This window comes from Falco rusticolus, chromosome 2 (genome assembly GCF_015220075.1).
Source record: "Falco rusticolus isolate bFalRus1 chromosome 2, bFalRus1.pri, whole genome shotgun sequence".
Taxonomy (NCBI): domain Eukaryota; kingdom Metazoa; phylum Chordata; class Aves; order Falconiformes; family Falconidae; genus Falco; species Falco rusticolus.
The window spans coordinates 65,616,375-65,635,319 of record NC_051188.1 but is presented as its reverse complement, the minus strand read 5'-3'; the positions used below and the strand labels follow the sequence as shown (position 1 = coordinate 65,635,319).

The window sequence follows — 18,945 nt, the reverse complement described above, 5'->3', positions numbered from 1 at the left end:
AGGAGTAGAATCAGGAAAACTAACAGAATTTATTCCTCAATTATATTTCCTGGAGAGCAGAAGTAAAAAGCCATGTATCATTTTTATTGGCTGCAAGTCTACAATCACAATGGTTATAGTTTTCATTATTTCTCTGGATCACTGCTATAAGGTGGGCAGCAAGCCTTTTCTCACCCACCCCTGAGCCTAAGAGCATTCTGCTGCACTTTGTAGTGTAAATGCACTTTCTGAAGTGTTTCCCCATTTGTCCTAATCTCTCTACACTGCCTGTGAAGCACAAGTAAATAAAAAACTCAAGATGACACAACCTTGATCAAGAATTACCAGAAATCCCTTTTTGCATTTGTAGAAAGGTGACAGTACACAAAAAAAAAAAAAAAAAAAAATGGTATTTACGAAGAAGGTGTTGTCCTGTGTGTACACTCTTGCTATTGTATCCCAACTTCCCTTTATTCCCCAAAGTGCAAGCAATCATTCTTAATTTTCAACAAGAATCTCTCTAAACAGGGAGAATATCTTCAGGGACTTTCAGCTGTAGTCATCTCACAACATTAGACACATCCCTGAAGTAGTAACAGAAGAAAAAAAGAGAGATAAAAAGAAAGATTCTAAACAAAGGGAATAAATTAAAGCTGTAATTAATTAAATAAAAAGTTCTACATATTGGGTCCTCTGTTAAAGATTTATTAGAATACTTGCATGCAAAACATCCAAAGCCAAATTCTACCACTTCACTTACTACAGTAAAATTCCCCAAGCAGAATTTGGCCCCCTGCTACTTTTTGTTTTACCCACATAATACAAGAATTGCCATACCAGATCAGAACAGTTTGGCGTGTTGTTTTAAAAACTGGCCAGCATAACTAACATTGAGAAAGCTGAAAGAAAAGCTGCCTTAAATGTTTTTGAAGTAGCCTACCCATAAGAAAAATTACTTCTGAAAACCCACAGTAGAGGTGGCTCCCACCCTGAAGCATATGAATATATACTTCTTCCAGATGTTAGGCTTTGCAAAGCCTTCCCACTTAACTCCTGGTTACTCTGGCTGTCTCTGTAATTGTTTTGTCCTTCTGAAACTGCTGCTAAGTCCTTAACTGCAGTGCTGCTTTGTAGCAGTATTTTGCTTTGGTTGTGCCTTGAGTGAGAAGTATGTCCGATGAATTTCTAAATTACCCCCTCCCTTTACTCTAATTAGTTATTCCCTTATTGTCTTAGCATCCAGTTGATCTTGTCTCTGCCATTCCTTGTGGTGTGCTGTAATGATGTCCCTTTTTAACTACCCTTTCTGAGCAGTGGATCTGCTCACTTTCTGCTCTGTGGGGTTGGAGTCGAATTGGGACAAGTGGTGGTTGACATCTGTGTGCTTTCTTCTCGTGTGACTTCTTCCCACAGCTACCTAGCCCTGTACGCCTACAAGCCTCAGAAGAATGATGAGCTGGAGCTTCGCAAAGGTGAGATGTACCGGGTCATTGAGAAGTGTCAAGACGGCTGGTTCAAGGGGACATCTCTGAGGAGTGGAATGTCCGGCGTCTTCCCAGGCAACTATGTGACACCTGTTTCAAGGTGAGGACCAGTGGTCAAAGTGGATATGCCTGAGCTGGGACTGAGAGGGGTTGTGCATCTGGAGGGTGCTGAAAACCATGTAGCTCTGCTTTTTAATCACACTCCTCTTCCAGAAATTTTCTGGTAGCATTGCAGACTTAGGTAATGAAACTTGCTGCTTGTAGTATTGCAGTTATCCATGTTCTCAGAAAACTTCCTAGCTGTGTTAGATGATGGCCTTTACAGACTCTGACTACAAAGTCTGATGAGCCCAGGTTTTACTATTGTAAAGAATCTGTTTGTTGGCCAATGATTTTTATATTGTTATAAAACTACCGGACATGTAACAGGGAAAAACAAAATAAGGAATGCTTGTGTCTTGCTTTTCAGTAGCTCCTCGTGGAGATTTTATTTTTCTTAAATCAAAGATCCTGGGTTGTTTGGATCTGGACTATTGTCCAGAAGTGGTAGGAGAGTTCAATAAATTGTCTGATTTTAGCTACCAGTCTCATTTGCAGTAGATGAGAAAGTGAAAGAATAGTGTGTTTGAGGAGGAGTGCCGTTTGTCAGAGTTCAGTATTGGACACACCAAATCAAAGATTGTTTCTGATCTACAGCCCACTCTGAAATAGTCTGCAAGCTGAGGAGAAAGTGCATTAGTGTATCCTAGACGGTTTTGTCCCACGTGCTCCTTGCAGGTGAATGTTGCCATGTGTATGCCAAAATCTCCCTTAGAGCAACCATGGGTTGGCAAACCGAGCTCGCTCTTTTTCATATTTCTCTCAATCTCTCCTCTCACATGCACATGGTCTCCACCATCGTTCACTCCTCTCGAGAGACAGGCACCTCACAACTCAGACAATGTTGATCTTGGAAAATTGATCCAGTTTTGTTCCATCTTAAGTTTGTCAAGTTTGTAATATGTGGACTGAGCAAGACCAATAGTTAAGAGCAGATTAGAAGACGATAACTAAGCCTGCTGACAGTCCTAATACTGCATTTCAGTAAAAAAAAAAAAAAAAAACCAAAAAAAACCCCCACATTAATTCATGGGTTCTTCACTGTTCATCAGCCTAAATGTATTTACCTGATTTTATAGAGCCCCTTGGCTGCCTTCACTCCATGCCTCTTCAGCTCTTAATTAGTAAAGAAGTTTGTGCTGAAGGGTTGGTGATCTGAATCAGCAAGACTTTATTAAATGCAGCATGTCACAGCTAGAACAAGACAGAGAGAAGTGCTAAAGGGCAAAAGAGCTTTCCACAAAACCTGAAAGCAGCTGTATGATTATATTTATGATCCTATGAGCTAATTAAGTTCCTGTGTAAATCACCCTCAGTGAGAACAGCAAGAAAAATCTGATAGCAACAAAATCTCCTATTTGCTGCACTTTCAACTTACTTTGTTCCCCTTTGACAGCAAAGCAGAGGATTAGATTCATGCATGATTTTCTGCCACTCCCTACAAAATCCAAGAAAAAGAAGTTGCCCATGAATTTAATAACACCAAACTAGATTTATAAGGTGCCAAAGCACATATGTGAGCAGAGCATGGTGGAAAAAAGACAAGACCCTTTAGATGGACAGACAGGCACAGAGCAGCAGAGAAAATTTGCCAAATCCAACATCTGTCCAGCTCTGCGGGAGTCACATAGTTTCTGTACCTGTTGGTGTGCATATTTTCCTGGACACAGCTCTCAGTGGACTACTAGGTGTGCTTTTCTGGCAAACTCAATCTAGTGCAGATGGCCAAGCCAGCTCCAGCTGAACCTTGCTGCTAACCTGCCAGCTCTTCACAGCAGATGACAGACAGTCAAGATTTCCATCTGGTGGGGTTCCCAGCTTTTTCCTACCTGGAGGCTGATGAAAAAAAAATGAAGGGGAAAAAAAAAAAAGTCAGATTCATTTAGCAAAATGTAATCCAGGGAAACCTTGCATCATGAGATCAATCAAGTCAATGACACCACAGTGTTGTTTTTCCTGATGTGATTTTGCAGAGAGGGGGGATTGGGCACAGGGGATGGCTATCTTTTTCAGTTTTGGACCATATCTTCCAGCCTGTGTTTTGGTCTCTTTCTATCAGAATTTCACTCTTTGGGCTCTTCCCCTTTTTGCTCTTTTCTTAGGGTTACTTCTGTCTTTCTTGTTCTCTGAATCAGACCAGACTGTTCAGTATACTGCTTCGTTCTGCTCTTCTTTCTATGTTCCCATACAATTTTGGAGCACCAGAAGTTCTCCCAAACCCAACCCCCATAGGCTGGCCTTGTAACCTTTCTGTTATCCTCTCCTCCCTTCCCAAACCTCTGCACTGTCTCATTTCCATTTCCTCCACCGTACTTCGTTCTGCATCACGTCCCCTCTGCTGTCCTTTCCTGGAGGACACGGAGCACACGGAGCTTAGCACATGGAGCAGTCCAGGAGAAGAGAAGAGCACAAAATGATCCCTCTGTTTCATGGCACCTGCTGCTGGGGAAGGAAATTACTCAGGAACCTGAGTAAGAAACTCAGAGAAAGCTGCTGAGCAGCAGCTGAGTTTGTCCATTGCTGTCCTGTCCTCCCCAGTGTCCTCCTACACCTGGTCAGAGTTTCCAGCTCAGTGGTAGGAGGACTAAGACCTACTCTAGGGTGAACTCATTGCATAGAAGAAAGAGCCTCGTTCCTTCCCTCTAAGGTCTCCCCAGCCACTCAAGTGAAATACAACCAGTGCATGCAGTTGTATGGGGTTATGCAGCTGAAAGAAGGGTCAGTTATTGTTTGGATTTCCTTTTCAGTTAGGTCTGCTGTATTCCCTTCCCTTTTGCATTTCCTTAGCAAGTCTAAGCTGGTGCTGGTTACATCGGTAGGGTAAGTGTTCAGACAAGCCAAGCCCTGCCAAGTCTGCTACTTTTCAGTCTCCTTCAACAGCCACACACAGATTTTGTTATCCAGCTTTTTTTCTCCCTGTGGGGCTGTGTGCAGGTTTGGTCCTAAGAAAAGATTTCTGAGTCTGTTTTAATTAGCACTCCATTAGTACCTGTAAAATAGCCTCTGGCACACAAAATTGCATTTGGGAGATATCCATTTATTCTGAATTTAGATATGTGACTTTACTAGAAACTATTCAGACAGAAATGTAGCTTAAGAAAAAAAACTATGAGAAAAATTATCTTTTCCACTGTTGCCCTGTACTTCTTCCCATAGGATAAAAGGGTGAAAATGTCCTCCAGCATGCTTACAACTGTGTCCTATAAAGATAAATATATATCTATAACTCGGTTTAACACCTGAGAGAGTATCGTGTTGAACCCCCTAAGTAACTGGGGGTGCTTATCAGCATCGTGGCTGGGTATCAGGGTCTCTGCAGCATGCTTACACTGTGCCTGTTCTTCACACAGGGTGCCAGTGGGAGCTGGGCAGCCCAGGAACAGCGGAGCTGGGGGAGCTCCAGCAACAAAAGGAGCCCCAGGAGCCATCCACCCCATCGGGGCTGGTCACACCAATGCCGCCGCAGCCGTCAGACCGGTTGTTCCTATCACTGCTCCTCAGACGCATCCCCAGCTCCAGGGGGCCTCTCCACAGCTGAGTAACTGCTTGAGGTATTCAGCTCAGCAGCCAACCAGCCAGACCCGCAACGCCATGCAGATGGGTACGTGCACGCCCGCCGGTGCCTCTCGCCTTGCGTTGGCAGGATTGGTGTCATACCCCTCAAGCACAAACCTCTCGAATCTGCCCGTCCCCACAGCTTGCCTTCTCATTTTAGTCACAGCTCAGTCAATGTGGACTAGAGTATGTTTTATTTGCTTGTAATATGTATGGGTTTCTATTGATCTCTGTTGTGTTTATCAGATTGTTCTGTTGCTACAGCTGAAATAGATTATAGTGTTTACAAATATTTATACAATTTATCTGAGTGAAAGCAAGCACCCTGCATACTGAGGAGATTAACGGTTCTGAGTCCGGTTGGCTTGCTGACAGAAAAATACTGCCCTTATCGCAGGGCAAGTAATACACGACTTAAAATTAAGAAGCATTTCACTGGGCTTCAGGGATGAAAGGTATTTATTAGGCAGAACGGGACCCGGTGTTAGTGATAAAGCAAAAGATCTGAAAAATACTGCCACCTTTTTGAAATGAGAATAAGAGCTTCTCACACCAGGGGGCCTCTGTTCTTTCTAGGTTCCCTTTCTGATGTACAGCATGACTTTCTAGAGTACAATTTATTCCCTTTCCTTGATGTTAAACAGCTCTGATGTTGAATAAAGTAAAAAGTAAATCCTGTGGTGGAACTTTATAGCAAAGTTTAAAACATTTTGTTTCTGATATTTTATCGGGACGTGAGCCATTGTGTTTACAAAGGCAGATCAGTAAGGACTGTGACTGCTGAAAACTGAGGTCTTAGATACAAAACAGAGCAGGCACAAATGAGAAATACACTGCAATGTAAGTCATGTATTCACACTTTTTGAAGCCAGAAGACACCATAATGGCCATCTAATCTCACCTCCTACAGAGTCCAGACCAAAGGGAAGAAAATGTAATCAAATACATGTGAATCTGTATCTCAGACAGTGCAGACTCCTCAATAAACAGTGGCAGGACTTTACACCGCATCTGTGTCACACTGGGGAATAATCGATTTATTCTTTTTTTGTCTAGTTCAGAACACGCTGCTTTCCCCTCTAGTCACACCCTTCCAAAAGCCCTTGTGCTCCCACACTGCAAAGGCAGAAATGTCCCTTCTTGGGCAAGGCTCTCAGGAAGCATTTGGTGCCTCCCGCGCCCATGCCAACAGGCAGATGGACTCCCCTGAAACCAAGGTGACAGATCATTTTGCCCCACACACCCGGCATGCCCTACACCTTTCTTCCTCAGCACTGCTGTGCTATACCTCCAGTAGCTTCCCTGATTTAAGGTTGCTCCTCCAGGTCACTCTGACATCTTAAAGTGCCAAGGCGTTGGCAGGCAGGGTGATCCAGGGAACACAGAGCTGCTCCAAAATCTTCTAAGTGGGGAGTTCTCCAGCATTTCCAGAAGGTTCATGAGATTGTTGTTTTAATTAAATAAACCTTTGCCTGGGTAAATAAAGAACATTTTTCATGAGTATCAGTATTATTCTCCATAATAGATGTCCTCACCAGCATCCTGGGTACCAGAGCCCCTCAAAAGGTCTCTTTAGTCCTGCAGGGCAGCGCAATGCACACTGACTTTCGGAAAAGCTTTCCAAGAGAGACAGGCTGGCACAGTATTCAAATCACGTTTCTGTTGGCTTGCAATATACATGAGTAACAAATCAATTTTGCACAAGGCCACTAATGTAGGAATACACCCAAAATGAAATACGAGTGGTGTAGAACAAAAATAGCCTTCAGTGAGCATTGCTAATTAATAGCATGTTTGATGCAGCACAGTCCAGATCCAGAGATCCCAGAGCAAAGGCATACATTGTAACAGTAAGCAGATGAAATTACAGAATAAAATGTGAGAGCTCTGCTCAGAGTTGATTTTTCTCAGGCCATTTATTTTAGTTTCGCATGTTTTCTCTTTCCTTTGTGTCTGGAAACACCGAGTCCCATATGAAAGAAGCAATGTACCTAATATGATTATCAAATCAATCTTCTGTGTCCAGGTACATACAGTGAATTCCATTATTATGATTTTCCTCTAAGTTTAGGGAAGTCATTGCTCCCTACAACCACTAGTTCAAAACCTTGACCCTGCAAGCTTAACCATCCCATAAAATTTGATCTCTGGCAGCAGTGGTTGCTCATCACACCAGTTCCAAACAGGAAAATCAGAAGGAGGGAATCACTTCAAGACAACCAGTGGTGCCCTGTCTGGCTCTCTGGAAAGGAGTTGTGTTTTCCAATGTATGTTTTTGTTAATCCCGAGAGGGATGGTAACTGGTAGTAAGAATAGTCTTGAAGGTGTCTGTAATAAGTCGTAGGCCCTTCCTTATGCTACACAGTAAAATCACATCAAGTTCAAGACTGGTTCATGATAATTTGGTTTATTTGCTATGAGCAGCATTAATAAAGAAATGTTACAGAGTCAAAGAATTACTGTGAGGGAGAATCACGTAAACTTTGGAGGTGCTAATCTGATGTTCAGTGGCCCATCATGTTCACTGTTGCTTTGGATAATAGGGTATAAGGCTGAGGGGTGAAATTCCCTCCTGGCAGGAATGCTCAGCTGGTGTAGTGAGTAAGATTAATGTTTCTTATTAAAGCACTCTTTATTGTTTCAATCCCTGGTAATGGGTGCCGCTGTTAACCACAGAAACGGAAAATAGTGGTTTGAGTTGTTCTAGCATTGTTTTTTAGCTTTAGATTGAGTGAATTCCAGCTGGTCCTGCATAAAAATATATCCTTCGGATGAATTTGTAGAAAAAAAAAAAAAAACAAAAAAAAAACAAACCACAAATAAGAGTGGGTCAGAAATTTTCCAGAAAAATGCTATTTGGTCAAAGAAAAGCTGATTTGTTGGAATCAAAGCTTTTTGTCAGGAATGGATGTAGTTCAATCAGACTTCAGCAATGAAGCTGTCCTGACTCAGGTTGCAAAGGGTACAGACAGCTGCCCAGAGCTGTTCTCTGCAGAGGAGAACAGCACAGTGACCAGATCCTGTGTTTTCACAGCCCAGGTGAATGCCCTGGCCAGAATAGAGGCCATTGTGGGGGGGATGAGTAGGTTGTGCTCAGAAAAGTATTCAAAGGTTCAAATTTTCCACTGAGGCAGAACTAAACCACATTATGAAACCTTGAAATCATTTGTGAAATGGGCATTTTCCAGCCAGTCCTACTATTTAATCGTTTAAGTGAGGGAATGTCTGAGCGTGGACTTGGCTTCTGGTCTGTACATACTTGAAGTGGAGCTGTATGTAGGTCACACCTAGGCAATCAACCAACCTGGAAGTCAAAGGTAACAATGTGTGGAAATGGACCTGGAGCTTTGTCACACTTTTTGCAGCATGAGGCACGCAACAGGCTCCCGAATCCCTGGAAAGCTGACCTCGGCAGTGTGTCACGGTCACTGTTAAACGGATGAGTGCTCGTTCCTGGTTCCTGGTGCTTGTAGGCAGGGTTTGTTCAGCAGGGGCAGTAAGACTAAAAGGCACTGCATAGTCCCTTAGGGACTTTGCTGGAAGAGGTGAAGCTGAGCTCAGAAATCCTCTGGTGGATTTCTGCTTAATTTATCTTGTGCAGCACAATGATGTGCTGTTGATCATTTTGCTAGGGCTGAAACAAGAGACCTTCCTTTGTAATTGCCATCTGCGAGGTCAGGGGCTGACCCTTTAGGTCCCATGTTGCAATTCTTCAAAACCTAGCAAGTTAGGAGCAGGTCCTGGAGGTTTGGAAAACAGCTCATCTGGAATGAGATAAGGTATTTTAAAAACACAGTAGGTTTGCTCTTTTTTTTTCTAGGCAAAGCATTGGCAGGGATGGTGAGGCTGTTCCCCAGTCACATTGCTAGGGATGACGAGCCTTTTTGGTGACTGCAGATGGGCCTTTCGAAGCCAGGAGGGGCATTTCTAGGATATAGCTGGAAACACTTGCAGGCTGAGATTTAGCCTGGGCTAAGGCTGAGCGCTTGGCTCTCTGTCGGGCCCTGGCACCTCGTGGCCACGATGGCCACTGAAGTGCTGGGTCTGGCAGTGATGGAGGGCTTAACCCTGCTCTGTCCTTCCTCTGCAGCTCACCCCCCAGTGCCGGCCCCGGAGCGGCCCACCGCCACAGTCTCGCCCCTGCGGACACCCAGCTCGCCTTCCCGCCTGCCAGCGGCAGCCATCCGGCCTCACCCTGCCATCTCCCCGCAGCACGGCCACCAACCGCCCACCCCAGGGGCCCGGCCCCTCATCCCCCTCACCTCCGCCGCCGCCGCCATCACCCCACCCAACGTCAGTGCGGCCCACCTCAACGGTGAGGCGGGCGGCGGGCCCCTGGGCGGCCCTTCCACCCCTGGCCCCACCAGCAAGGCTGAGGAGAGGAAGAATGAGAAGGTAAGGGCCGCCACACCCCCACCGTGCCCCACGCTGCCGCTGCCTCTCCCTCCCGTGGGGCTGTCCAGGAGAGATCCTGCAGCTGCCCGGGGGGGCGGGAAGCTGGTTTTCATCACCTGCCAGCTTGGCCACCCTTGTCTCATGTCATTTTCCCATTTCATCCTTTCCCTACCACCATCCCCAACACTGCTCTTGTGTTACCTGCTTGCAGGTGGGAAACAAGGTTGAGCCACTAATGGGCTGAATTTTTGTATCTCTTCCAACGATCAGTGCCTGGATCTGCAAATTTGCAGTGGTGCAGAAAGATGTTATAGCTGGCTCATGGGCATGGAAACGGGATGGCCAAGTCAGAAGCCATCTACCTCGCTACGTGGAAGGAGATGATAGTGACACAGGGCAGGTGCCACAGGCACAGTAAAACACTGGCTCATGGGCAACAGCAGCTGTTCTATTGCTCCAGAAACATCTCCGTTTCTAGCAGAAACGTTTATTCCAGTGGCATAGCCAAATGGGGAGACAGGAATTAAATACAGCTTGTTGGGATGTAGGTGCAATGCACTGTAGGTTCAAACTCTTAGGAGCCAGCAGTGGGACCGATAGCTGGGTGCCCATCCCTTGTGCACCTTGCTAAGGAAAGACAGTGTGGAGAACTGCATTAAGCGCCCAGCCATTTAGGTTCTTGGCAAATGTTTTGCTTTCACTAAATGTTTACATTGTGTTAGCAGTTCTCATTTATCAATGCTGAGGGTTATCTTAGCACTGCCTAGCAGAGCCCATTGGTACAAACTGCCTGCTGGAAGCAAGATCCTGTTTTGTATCTGAGTAGGAGGAAGAGATGTGGGGACATGCTTTTCCTTTGGACCTGCAGAAAATTCTGTCCACGTGTTCACTAAGCTTTTTCCTGATGACAGGCACATATGGGGTAAATATTTACTTTGTACATGGTAATGCTGAGGCTGCAGGTCTCATGTGTGGTCAGGGTCACAGATAACCGCTAGTTTCACAAGATGAAGAATACAAGTTTTAAAATCCTTTCCTTAATCCTGTCTTGAATTTTCTCTGAGTCCCTTTTGGTAAAAGAAGAGGGGTGCAGAACTTCTGCCCTGGATGTGAAATTTAGGTACTTGTTTACAAAGAATGACTTCCAAGTGTGCATCAAGGACTGCATGCTGTGTGAGCAGAACAATACCTACTACTTCTGCAAGCACAAGTAAGTGTATGGTTTTTGGCAGAAAGTGGTAGATCTGCACATTACCTTAGAGCTTTACGCACTGCTTCCTAAAACATATCATGCTATTCTGTAGTCCATTTTATTTCATGTGGGACCACACACTGAAATTTCCTAGGCAAAATTGTATCGAGCCCCTTCCTAAGATACTGGTTAACTATTCTCAAGCTGTTACAGCTTTAAGTTACTGAATTTGAATACAGGGAAGTTATGGGGGTTTTGAGCTACATGGATGAAGGGGAAAAGCAAGTAATATACTACATCATTGCAATGAGCATTGCCAAAAACCAATTCGGTAACTGTGAAGTATCAGAGAGAAGTAACAATAAAAAAAAATCATCTCTGACTGGATTGGATGGTGCATAACTTCTCTGTGTTGAACAGTATATTCCTGAATCTCCTCCATGTCATATTTCACCTTCATTTTAGAATGATCTGAGTTTCTGATGCTTCCTTTCCTTTTAAGAAGTAGTGACAGATATTTGGGCAGTTAAGTTGTATTCCTATTCCTTGCGTAAACCCAAATATTTCTTTGAAGCCATTGAGAGTTTGAATAATGCCAGAGTAAAAGCCATATAACTATTCCAAAAGGAATCTGTGAGTCAGAATCTGGAGCCATATCTGAAACCACACTTGATATTTCTGAAGTGGAGGCTTGTTGGGCAGGTTTTCTGGTAAATAGTGAACAGACATAACCCTCAGAAGGAATATTTGTGAAGAAAGGCAATATATGTTATCAGTATACCCGATACGAAAAAACAGACAAATCCAAGGAGCAAAAAAGAGAAGCAGGGACAACTAGCAAATTGCCAGATAAGCAAAGATCGGAAGCAATTTATCTGAGTTCAGTTTCATGATATTAATCAGTCAGGTGCTTTGAGATGAAAGGAATAGAGGGGATGTTAGTAAGAGGAGCGGTAATAAGGTCTTCAGCTCTGCTGAGCACAGGACGGAAGAAATGCACAGATAATTATCTCCTGAGAAACTGAGATTAGCAAGTTGTATCTGAGGTAAATTGTAATGTACCATAAAATTAGCAATGTTATTGGAATCAACAATTTTTGGTGTCCCATCAAATTATTAATTTTAATCCCATTTTAGCCTTTTCAGTTTCTTTCGTAGGATTCCCTTGAAGATGAGGGCTGAATGATCAGAGGGAGAATGGCTGTTTTGGGAAACATTCTCTTGTTATTAACCACGTTTTTCTTTCACACACTGGTTGTGAATGTAAGTTCACCACGGTACAGAGGGCATATGGTATGTAGGAGGCAGTTTGCTTTTGGTGATGGACATGTTGAGGATCCATTGGTTTTCATGTTTCTTTTGAGGGCTGTGGAGATCAATTTCAATTTTTGCATTTATCAGCAATATAGTCAGATGTATTTGTCCTTGGGAAATTTTCTTCAGATAAGTTTAGCAAAGTTGGCTGGCTGCTTGAAGGCTGGGCTTGGAGATAGTTGGGAAAAGTATTTTAAGATATGATCTTCTACCAATTTATGTTTTGTAATTTCCCACCTAGATTCCATTCAAGGATACCAAGTGTGACACCAAGGGGCAGTATCTGTAGCGAGTCTGTATATGCAATTTGGGTTTCTTGTTCCAAGACAGAACCAAGTCTTTACCTTGGGAACAGCCTTGCTGAGTGTACTGGTGAGGTCGTCATTGTTAAAGCTTTCCTCTGTGCAAATATTTATATGCCAATATCACGAGTTCGTGTTGGTATGCAGCAGTCAGATACAGGCACATCCCAAAATTTCTCCAAAATCAAGGGACTTCAATTCCAATTTTTACTCTTTGTTTCCTTGTGGTTTAAAGGCAAGTGGCAGAAATATTCCTAAGGATTACGGTTTTCAGCAGGAATGGGTTTCTTGCTCATTTTCTATTAATATAGTAAATGAATCCTTAGGTCTATTTTTTGATATCTCTAGTTCCCTGCTTCAGCTTATTTGTTCAAAGTCTTGATACAGACTTCAAAATCTGCCAGTGAACCTTGGCACCTACATTAATATAGGCACCTTAACAATAGTGTCTTACTGTCGTACTCCTGCTGACTTAATCAGGAATTAAAATATGGCCTCCACACCGGTCTTCACTTGTCGATATGCACCAACCCCCAGAAGATCTTATCTGCAACTGGGCCCGTGCTCTGCTTCTCAGCTGTTGAGCTAGCCTCCTGTCCGCTTAGGGAACAGTTTCAGAGCTACCCTCCTTTGCCAGTTGCTGGTGGTAGCTGATGAAAGACTGAGCAATAGACAGTGCTTTAAGTCCACTGTGCAACAGTGCTTGAAAAATGCTCAGGCAGCCGAGCAGGCTTAGAAGTAGAGCTCTTGAAAATCAAAGCTGTTTCAGTGCTATACGGACAGAGTACAAAGCAGCAGGAAAGGCGGTTCGCACAGAGGTAGAGCAGACACTACAGGAATAACAAATTGGAAACTAAATATTGGGAAGAGACCAGAAGTCAAAGAGGTAACGGTGGTCAGGGCAGCACAGGAGAGAGAAGAGCATTAGCATCTGTTGGGACATATAGCAGAGGACACCAGAGAAGGGGTGCCAGTGGGGAGGGTGGAGGTGAAGGGTGCTGGGTAGAGCCCATGGGGAGGGGTCCTGAAACAGGAAGGTTGGAATATGGGGTCTGAAATTAGGAGATGGTTGAAAAAAAGCAAGGTGTAAAGGCAATTCTTTCTTCTTTTTCTGAAATAATTCCAGCTTGAGGCTAATTTTTCTTCTTTTCCAAGAAGGAGGTTTCCTTCCCCAGACAGAAAATAATTCTCCCTGAAAGTTGTCCTGTTCCAGGTTAGGAACAGGAGTGTCCCAAAGACATCACAGGGACAGGAGGGAGATAAAACAGAGAGCAAACGGGGAACATTCTGTTTCCTTTAAGGGTGGAGGTTGGTATCAGGAGTCCTTTGAGCTCTCACCTCATCATTCGCTAATAATATCTGCATGTGTAACCATCTGAGACTCAAGAGAATTCGATCCCAGTTCCTGAATCTTCTGAACATTTGAAAGAAAAGAATGGAGATCCCAGCTGTGGAATGGAAGTAAAACCCCGTGTCTTAGGGACTTTTTTAAATGGGGACCCTGCTTTTTCAGTCATGATGAGCACTGCCCAAGTTCAACTGGTATATTACAGCTGAGAGCTTGTAATTATGGCATGACTACTGCTTTGACCTCGGTCAATTTTTGCTATAATGGTTTCTGCTGTACATAATCTGGGCTGATACTTAATACCTCTGATAAAACCACTTGTTTGAATGAATTAATGCATTTCTCATTAAATGTGCTTCTCATTACATTAATCAAATCAAGCAAATCATGCTGGGTGGTTTGACCACTGTAATTAAACCTTCCTTAAAATCCACTCATTTGGCTTTTGATGAGGATTTTGATTAAACTCTTCCAAAATGTCTGGCCCAATGTCTGCTAAACAGAAAAATAAGAGCTTGCACTAGCAAGCAAGCCATTAATTCATCACTGAGTTACACCAATTCCTTACTGTTTTATCTAGCCAGATTATAGAAATATTTGAAAAATGGCAATGTAAAATTGAATGTTTCTTACAAGTGTGCTGAGAGAAAAAATCTGTTCTCAACAAATTTCAGCTTTAAATTTAGTAACTGTATCCCTGGAATATATAGAGGATCTGGATAAGCAAGTCACAACAAATGGGAAAACAAACGGGGCTGCTGTTTACTGATGTTAAGGTAACAAGAGACACATCTTCAGAAAATTACTTTGTACATGCACCAACAGTTTTGCATGTGAAGATTGAATCAGTAAACATCTGTCCTCACCAGTGTCACTCACTTTCTCAAATATTGGTCCTCCTGCTCAAAATATCCTCATTCCTCAAAGATAAAGTATGTTTGCATGATCCTGGTTTAAGGACTGCATGACAAAATAGAAGAAGCCAAGGCCTGGCTTCTGGCCCTGCAAGTGTCCCTGCATGACATTTCTAAACTTTCTTCTTTGCCCAAAACAGGGTGGCTGCATCCATGCTGCTCCTTGAGAAGAGTCTTGGTACGTGGTGTGGCCAAAAGCATGCCCATACGTTGTCCTGGAAGAATGCTAGTTGATATAAGCCAAACCCACAATGGTTAACGGATGCAGACCAGGGTTTGATACTAAATCCTGGCCTTGTTTTATATGCCAGTAAAGACATGACCAGAAAGACCTCCCTCTCCACTACTCCCCCTTTCTGTCAGTGCCTGCTTCTGCCTCGCCCTGATTTGCAGCCCAGTGCCCAGTCCCATCAGGCAGCATCCCTCAGTGCTGACCTGGCACCTGCATGCATAGTTGCCCACCCTGGCTTGATGTAGGGTTGGAGACTAGATCAAAGGCCCTTTGTAAAGTCTGAGATGTTCTTTGACTCTAGTTCACATTACAACTGCTTGTTCAAGCTGTCAGCTGGCAGAACTGAAGCTACCCAAAGGACCTGATCCTACAAGGTGCACCTTCAGCTTTCACTTACTGTTAGTCTCTGCATTGCAACCTCTTCTCATATTAACATGTCCCTGAGCGAAAAGGTTTTGTTATCACTTCATATCCACTTAAGAAATTTAATTCCTTACCCAGAAAATGGAAGATCAGTCTCAAAAGTGATCTCAACTCAAAAGTGTTGAGCGCTTGCAAGGACTTTGTAGATGTAAAATGACATCACAAAAATAGTGGTCACCCTGGGACAGGTAAAGGAAGCTAAGCACAGAGTTGATGAAAGTAGATTTTTCAGACACAAAGTCAGTATGACTGACCCTGAATTTCTGGAAGAGGAATTCAGTCTTCATAGCAGATATGAAATGATTTAGTGTTTTTCACTTTGTAACTGGTTCACCTAAGAAAACCCCCTAAGTTGTACAGGTATGAAATGGAATGATAACAACTAAGTGGCTAAATTAAAGCAATGCAAAACAATGCCCAAATTGCACAAGAGCAGAAAAGCCTGGTTTGAGTTCTTAGAGTAAATGTATCAAAATATAGAAAGCATTAAGAGGAAGCAACATTAGAATAGTAGTGTAAATGTTTGCATCAAAAAGGTAAAGGGTAAGTTCTGTGACACTAATTTGCTTGGGTACTCTGTAAAACATCTGAGTTGGTCCTGAAACCACCAACACCAGCATTTCACTGACCATTTTCAGTCAGATTTGACTTTTCAGTTTAACGTGTGTTCCAGTTTGTTTTCAGTAAGGATGCTTTAATCTGGAATATTTTATTTCAGTTCTCTCAAGACTTGTGCACAGAATATGTACTGTTAATCCATTTCCTCTCAACAAAGGCGAGGGGGCTGTCTTCATCACAAATGAGCCACTGCTTCCCATGCTCCAGAAAGCAAATCTTGGCTCTGTGACCAGCAAGTGATTCACCAGAAACTTGGCCAGGGAGTAGAAACCTCTTTTTCTGGTCATGTAAATGCAGGCCACAAAATTCTGTTTTAGGACGGGGAACTCGTGCTTAAAATCTCACCAGCACCTTCTCCCTCATCATTAGAGTTCAGTTTGAAAGGACAAAAACCTGGCAACTCGCTGATGAGTATTTTAAGGCTGGCAAATAACCCAGCCAAAAGCATGAGCCCAGCTGTCAAAACATAGAAAACTTCAGCTTTACAATAAAACAGATTTTTGTTATTTCTGACTGGCTAGGATTCTTTTGCTTAGATCAAGGGCAATACGCCATTGATCAAAATTTCTTTTTCTTCTTCACATTTTTGATGTTAGGAAATGCTTTCAAACTCCCCACAGATATTTCAAGCATTGACTGCTGCCAAGCACTCTCCGAAAGCTATTCCTCTTCTCTCTTCTCTCCCCCTGCCTCTGCTTATCTGCCTCATAGTGCTGTCACAGGATTTCTCAAGTGTCCACAGTGGATTTCTCTAATGCTGTTTTGAGTGGTTCTGTGCTGCATTCTGTGGCCGTAAGGGGAAGCAGATCCAGGGAAAGAGAAGATGGAGAGTGCTTTAGCTTCAAGAGGAAATTCAGTTTATCTACTAACTTGAGATGAAGCTGTTTGGATGCCAAAGCGCAGCGTTCTTCTGGCACCTGAGGAGGAGCTGATTTTATAACACAGAGGACCCATGGGCTTTTACTAAATCCTTAGTGCTGCCTGGGGAGGAAAGTAGGACTGACAAAAGAAAGAGCACGCAAGGGAGAGCTGGAAGCAGAAGGCTGGAGGCGTGTGTGTGTGTGCGAGTGCATGTGCGTGTCTGTGTGTGAGCATCCCGGCACTGGTGTTCCCATGGCATTCCCCTGCCTGCAGAAGGAATCACACAGGACCAGATGGCTGAATGGGGCCAGGCTGTGGGAGGGGATGGCAAGCTTCTCCTTGGATTAGTCGTGTGACATGTAAGCACTCTCATGATACCGATAGGAGACATTGACACAGTCTGGCTGTTGAGGGATCATAGGGGCCAGGCCCCAGCCCAGACCACATAACTCTGCAGCTGAGCATCCCATCACAGCTTCTGCCCTCTCCATGCCCTATTCCTGAAGAACATGGTTTGATCCCTCATTCCCTCGTGTCAAGCTCCCAATTCCCATGCACAGGTGAAAAAAAAAATGGAATGTGAATGCTGTGCCTGTCCCTGTCCTCCATTTTCTGCCTTGGAGCAGTAATACACAGAGCTGGCATGGTGCTGCCACTGCCCCACCACTCCCAGGAAGGAAAACACGCAGGATGAAACTGTTCCAGCAGAAGAACACAGTAAGAAGCTGGATGCCTTGAAAACAATGAAACAACTTGTAACGTGTCAGACTTGGTGGCATCTTGGGCTCACATGTGTCCAGGACACACACTTTCCTCAGTGGTTTTCTAACTATGAATTCAGCATCCAGTAAGTCTTAAACCACCAAGAGGCAACAGAGATTATTCACTGAGATACAAGTATCTCAAGTGCCAATGCCGTTGTTTTATGGAGGCAAAGTTTGAACTTTCCTGTGAAAATTGGCTATAGTCAACTTTTCAGTGCCCATGTTTCTATTTTTGGTCACACAGGTACTGGTATTTTTCCTGGTTTTCTCTATGGTTATGCGTAATAAGTGAGTTAAAATATCTAGTGTCAATGTAGAAATACTTCGTTAAGCTCTGTTAGAAGAATTCTAATGAAATTGCAGTTTCTGACAAACATCAGTACCGTAGAAACAGCTCATTATAACAGACAACAGATACCTGTGTCACGTTTCTGGTTTTGTCATATAGCTCGAGGGCATACCCAAGTTATAGCAAAGGGATATTTATGTCATTTTGTACATTTTTGTTTATTTTTCATTTTGCAGTAGCAGCAGAAACATTCACAAGCCCTCAGCTTTTCTTTTGCCAAATGGTAAAGCCACTTTAAAGTCAGTCTGGTTTGTTGTTTTTTTGATTGAATGTCTCAAGCATCCAGTAATTCCCTTCAGACCAAGTCAAGATATGGAGCCAGTGCTGGTCTCTGAAGGACTGGGGAAAAAATGCTGTTATTATGGCCTCTGGAGAAGAGATCAGTCTCAGAAATTCAGAAAGTACACCATGCAAAAGTTACTTTTCAGACACTACATCTGCAGGCTGCCTGCAATCAATTAATATAGGGTGTCAACCAGTGAATCGTTTAAAAAACGGTTCATTATGAAGGCAGGACACAACCTGTTGCTTTGCTTTTTTTGCATATATTTTGCTTGGTTAATATTCACTGGTACGTTTCTGTAACTTAAGACTACAGAAGCTAAAATATTAACCTTCACTCACAGCTCACTGTATTCAGCACACTAGCAGCAGACTGGCATTGGACTTCATCACCAGATGCCCCAGGGAGAGAAGAAGTAATTTAATGTGAGTTCATGGCCAACTTATTTTGCAGTAAGGTAGGTTTCCTGCGCTGTAGATTTTAGTCACAATTCACAATCAATTCAGAACTGGTATATTTTCAAATGGAAGTAGCTGGCTTTTATGATGACTTGAGAGATCTCTATTCCCTCCTGTACAACATCATGTTATTCTTCATATCTTAAGTTTTGAGACAGAAAAGGGGGAAGGTCAGGCAGGTAGATCCTGTCCACAAATGGTGCCTTCTGTGTCAAAGGAAACACGTAAGCTAGGCTTTGAGCAGGACAGCAAGAACTGATTTTCCAACTTTTTAAATTTTTCTGGGCAGGTTTTAAATCTAAGCCAGATACTCCTGGTTGGCAGGTTTAGGTGCAACCTGGCCAAGAGATAGAGCTGGCCAGCAGGATAAGGGGC

At 43.5% G+C, this 18,945-nt stretch overlaps 1 protein-coding gene across 1 annotated transcript in view; it reads left to right on the top strand.

Annotated features, from left to right (window-relative positions):
* Nucleotides 1-18,945, top strand: part of LOC119143502 (E3 ubiquitin-protein ligase SH3RF3-like) — a 257,285-nt gene that overhangs the window by 210,140 nt on the left and 28,200 nt on the right. The window contains exons 6-8 of the mRNA XM_037377831.1: nt 1,393-1,563; nt 4,913-5,163; nt 9,208-9,512. Coding sequence (XP_037233728.1) covers nt 1,393-1,563; nt 4,913-5,163; nt 9,208-9,512 — 727 coding nt within the window. The remainder of the gene's footprint in view (nt 1-1,392; nt 1,564-4,912; nt 5,164-9,207; nt 9,513-18,945) is intronic.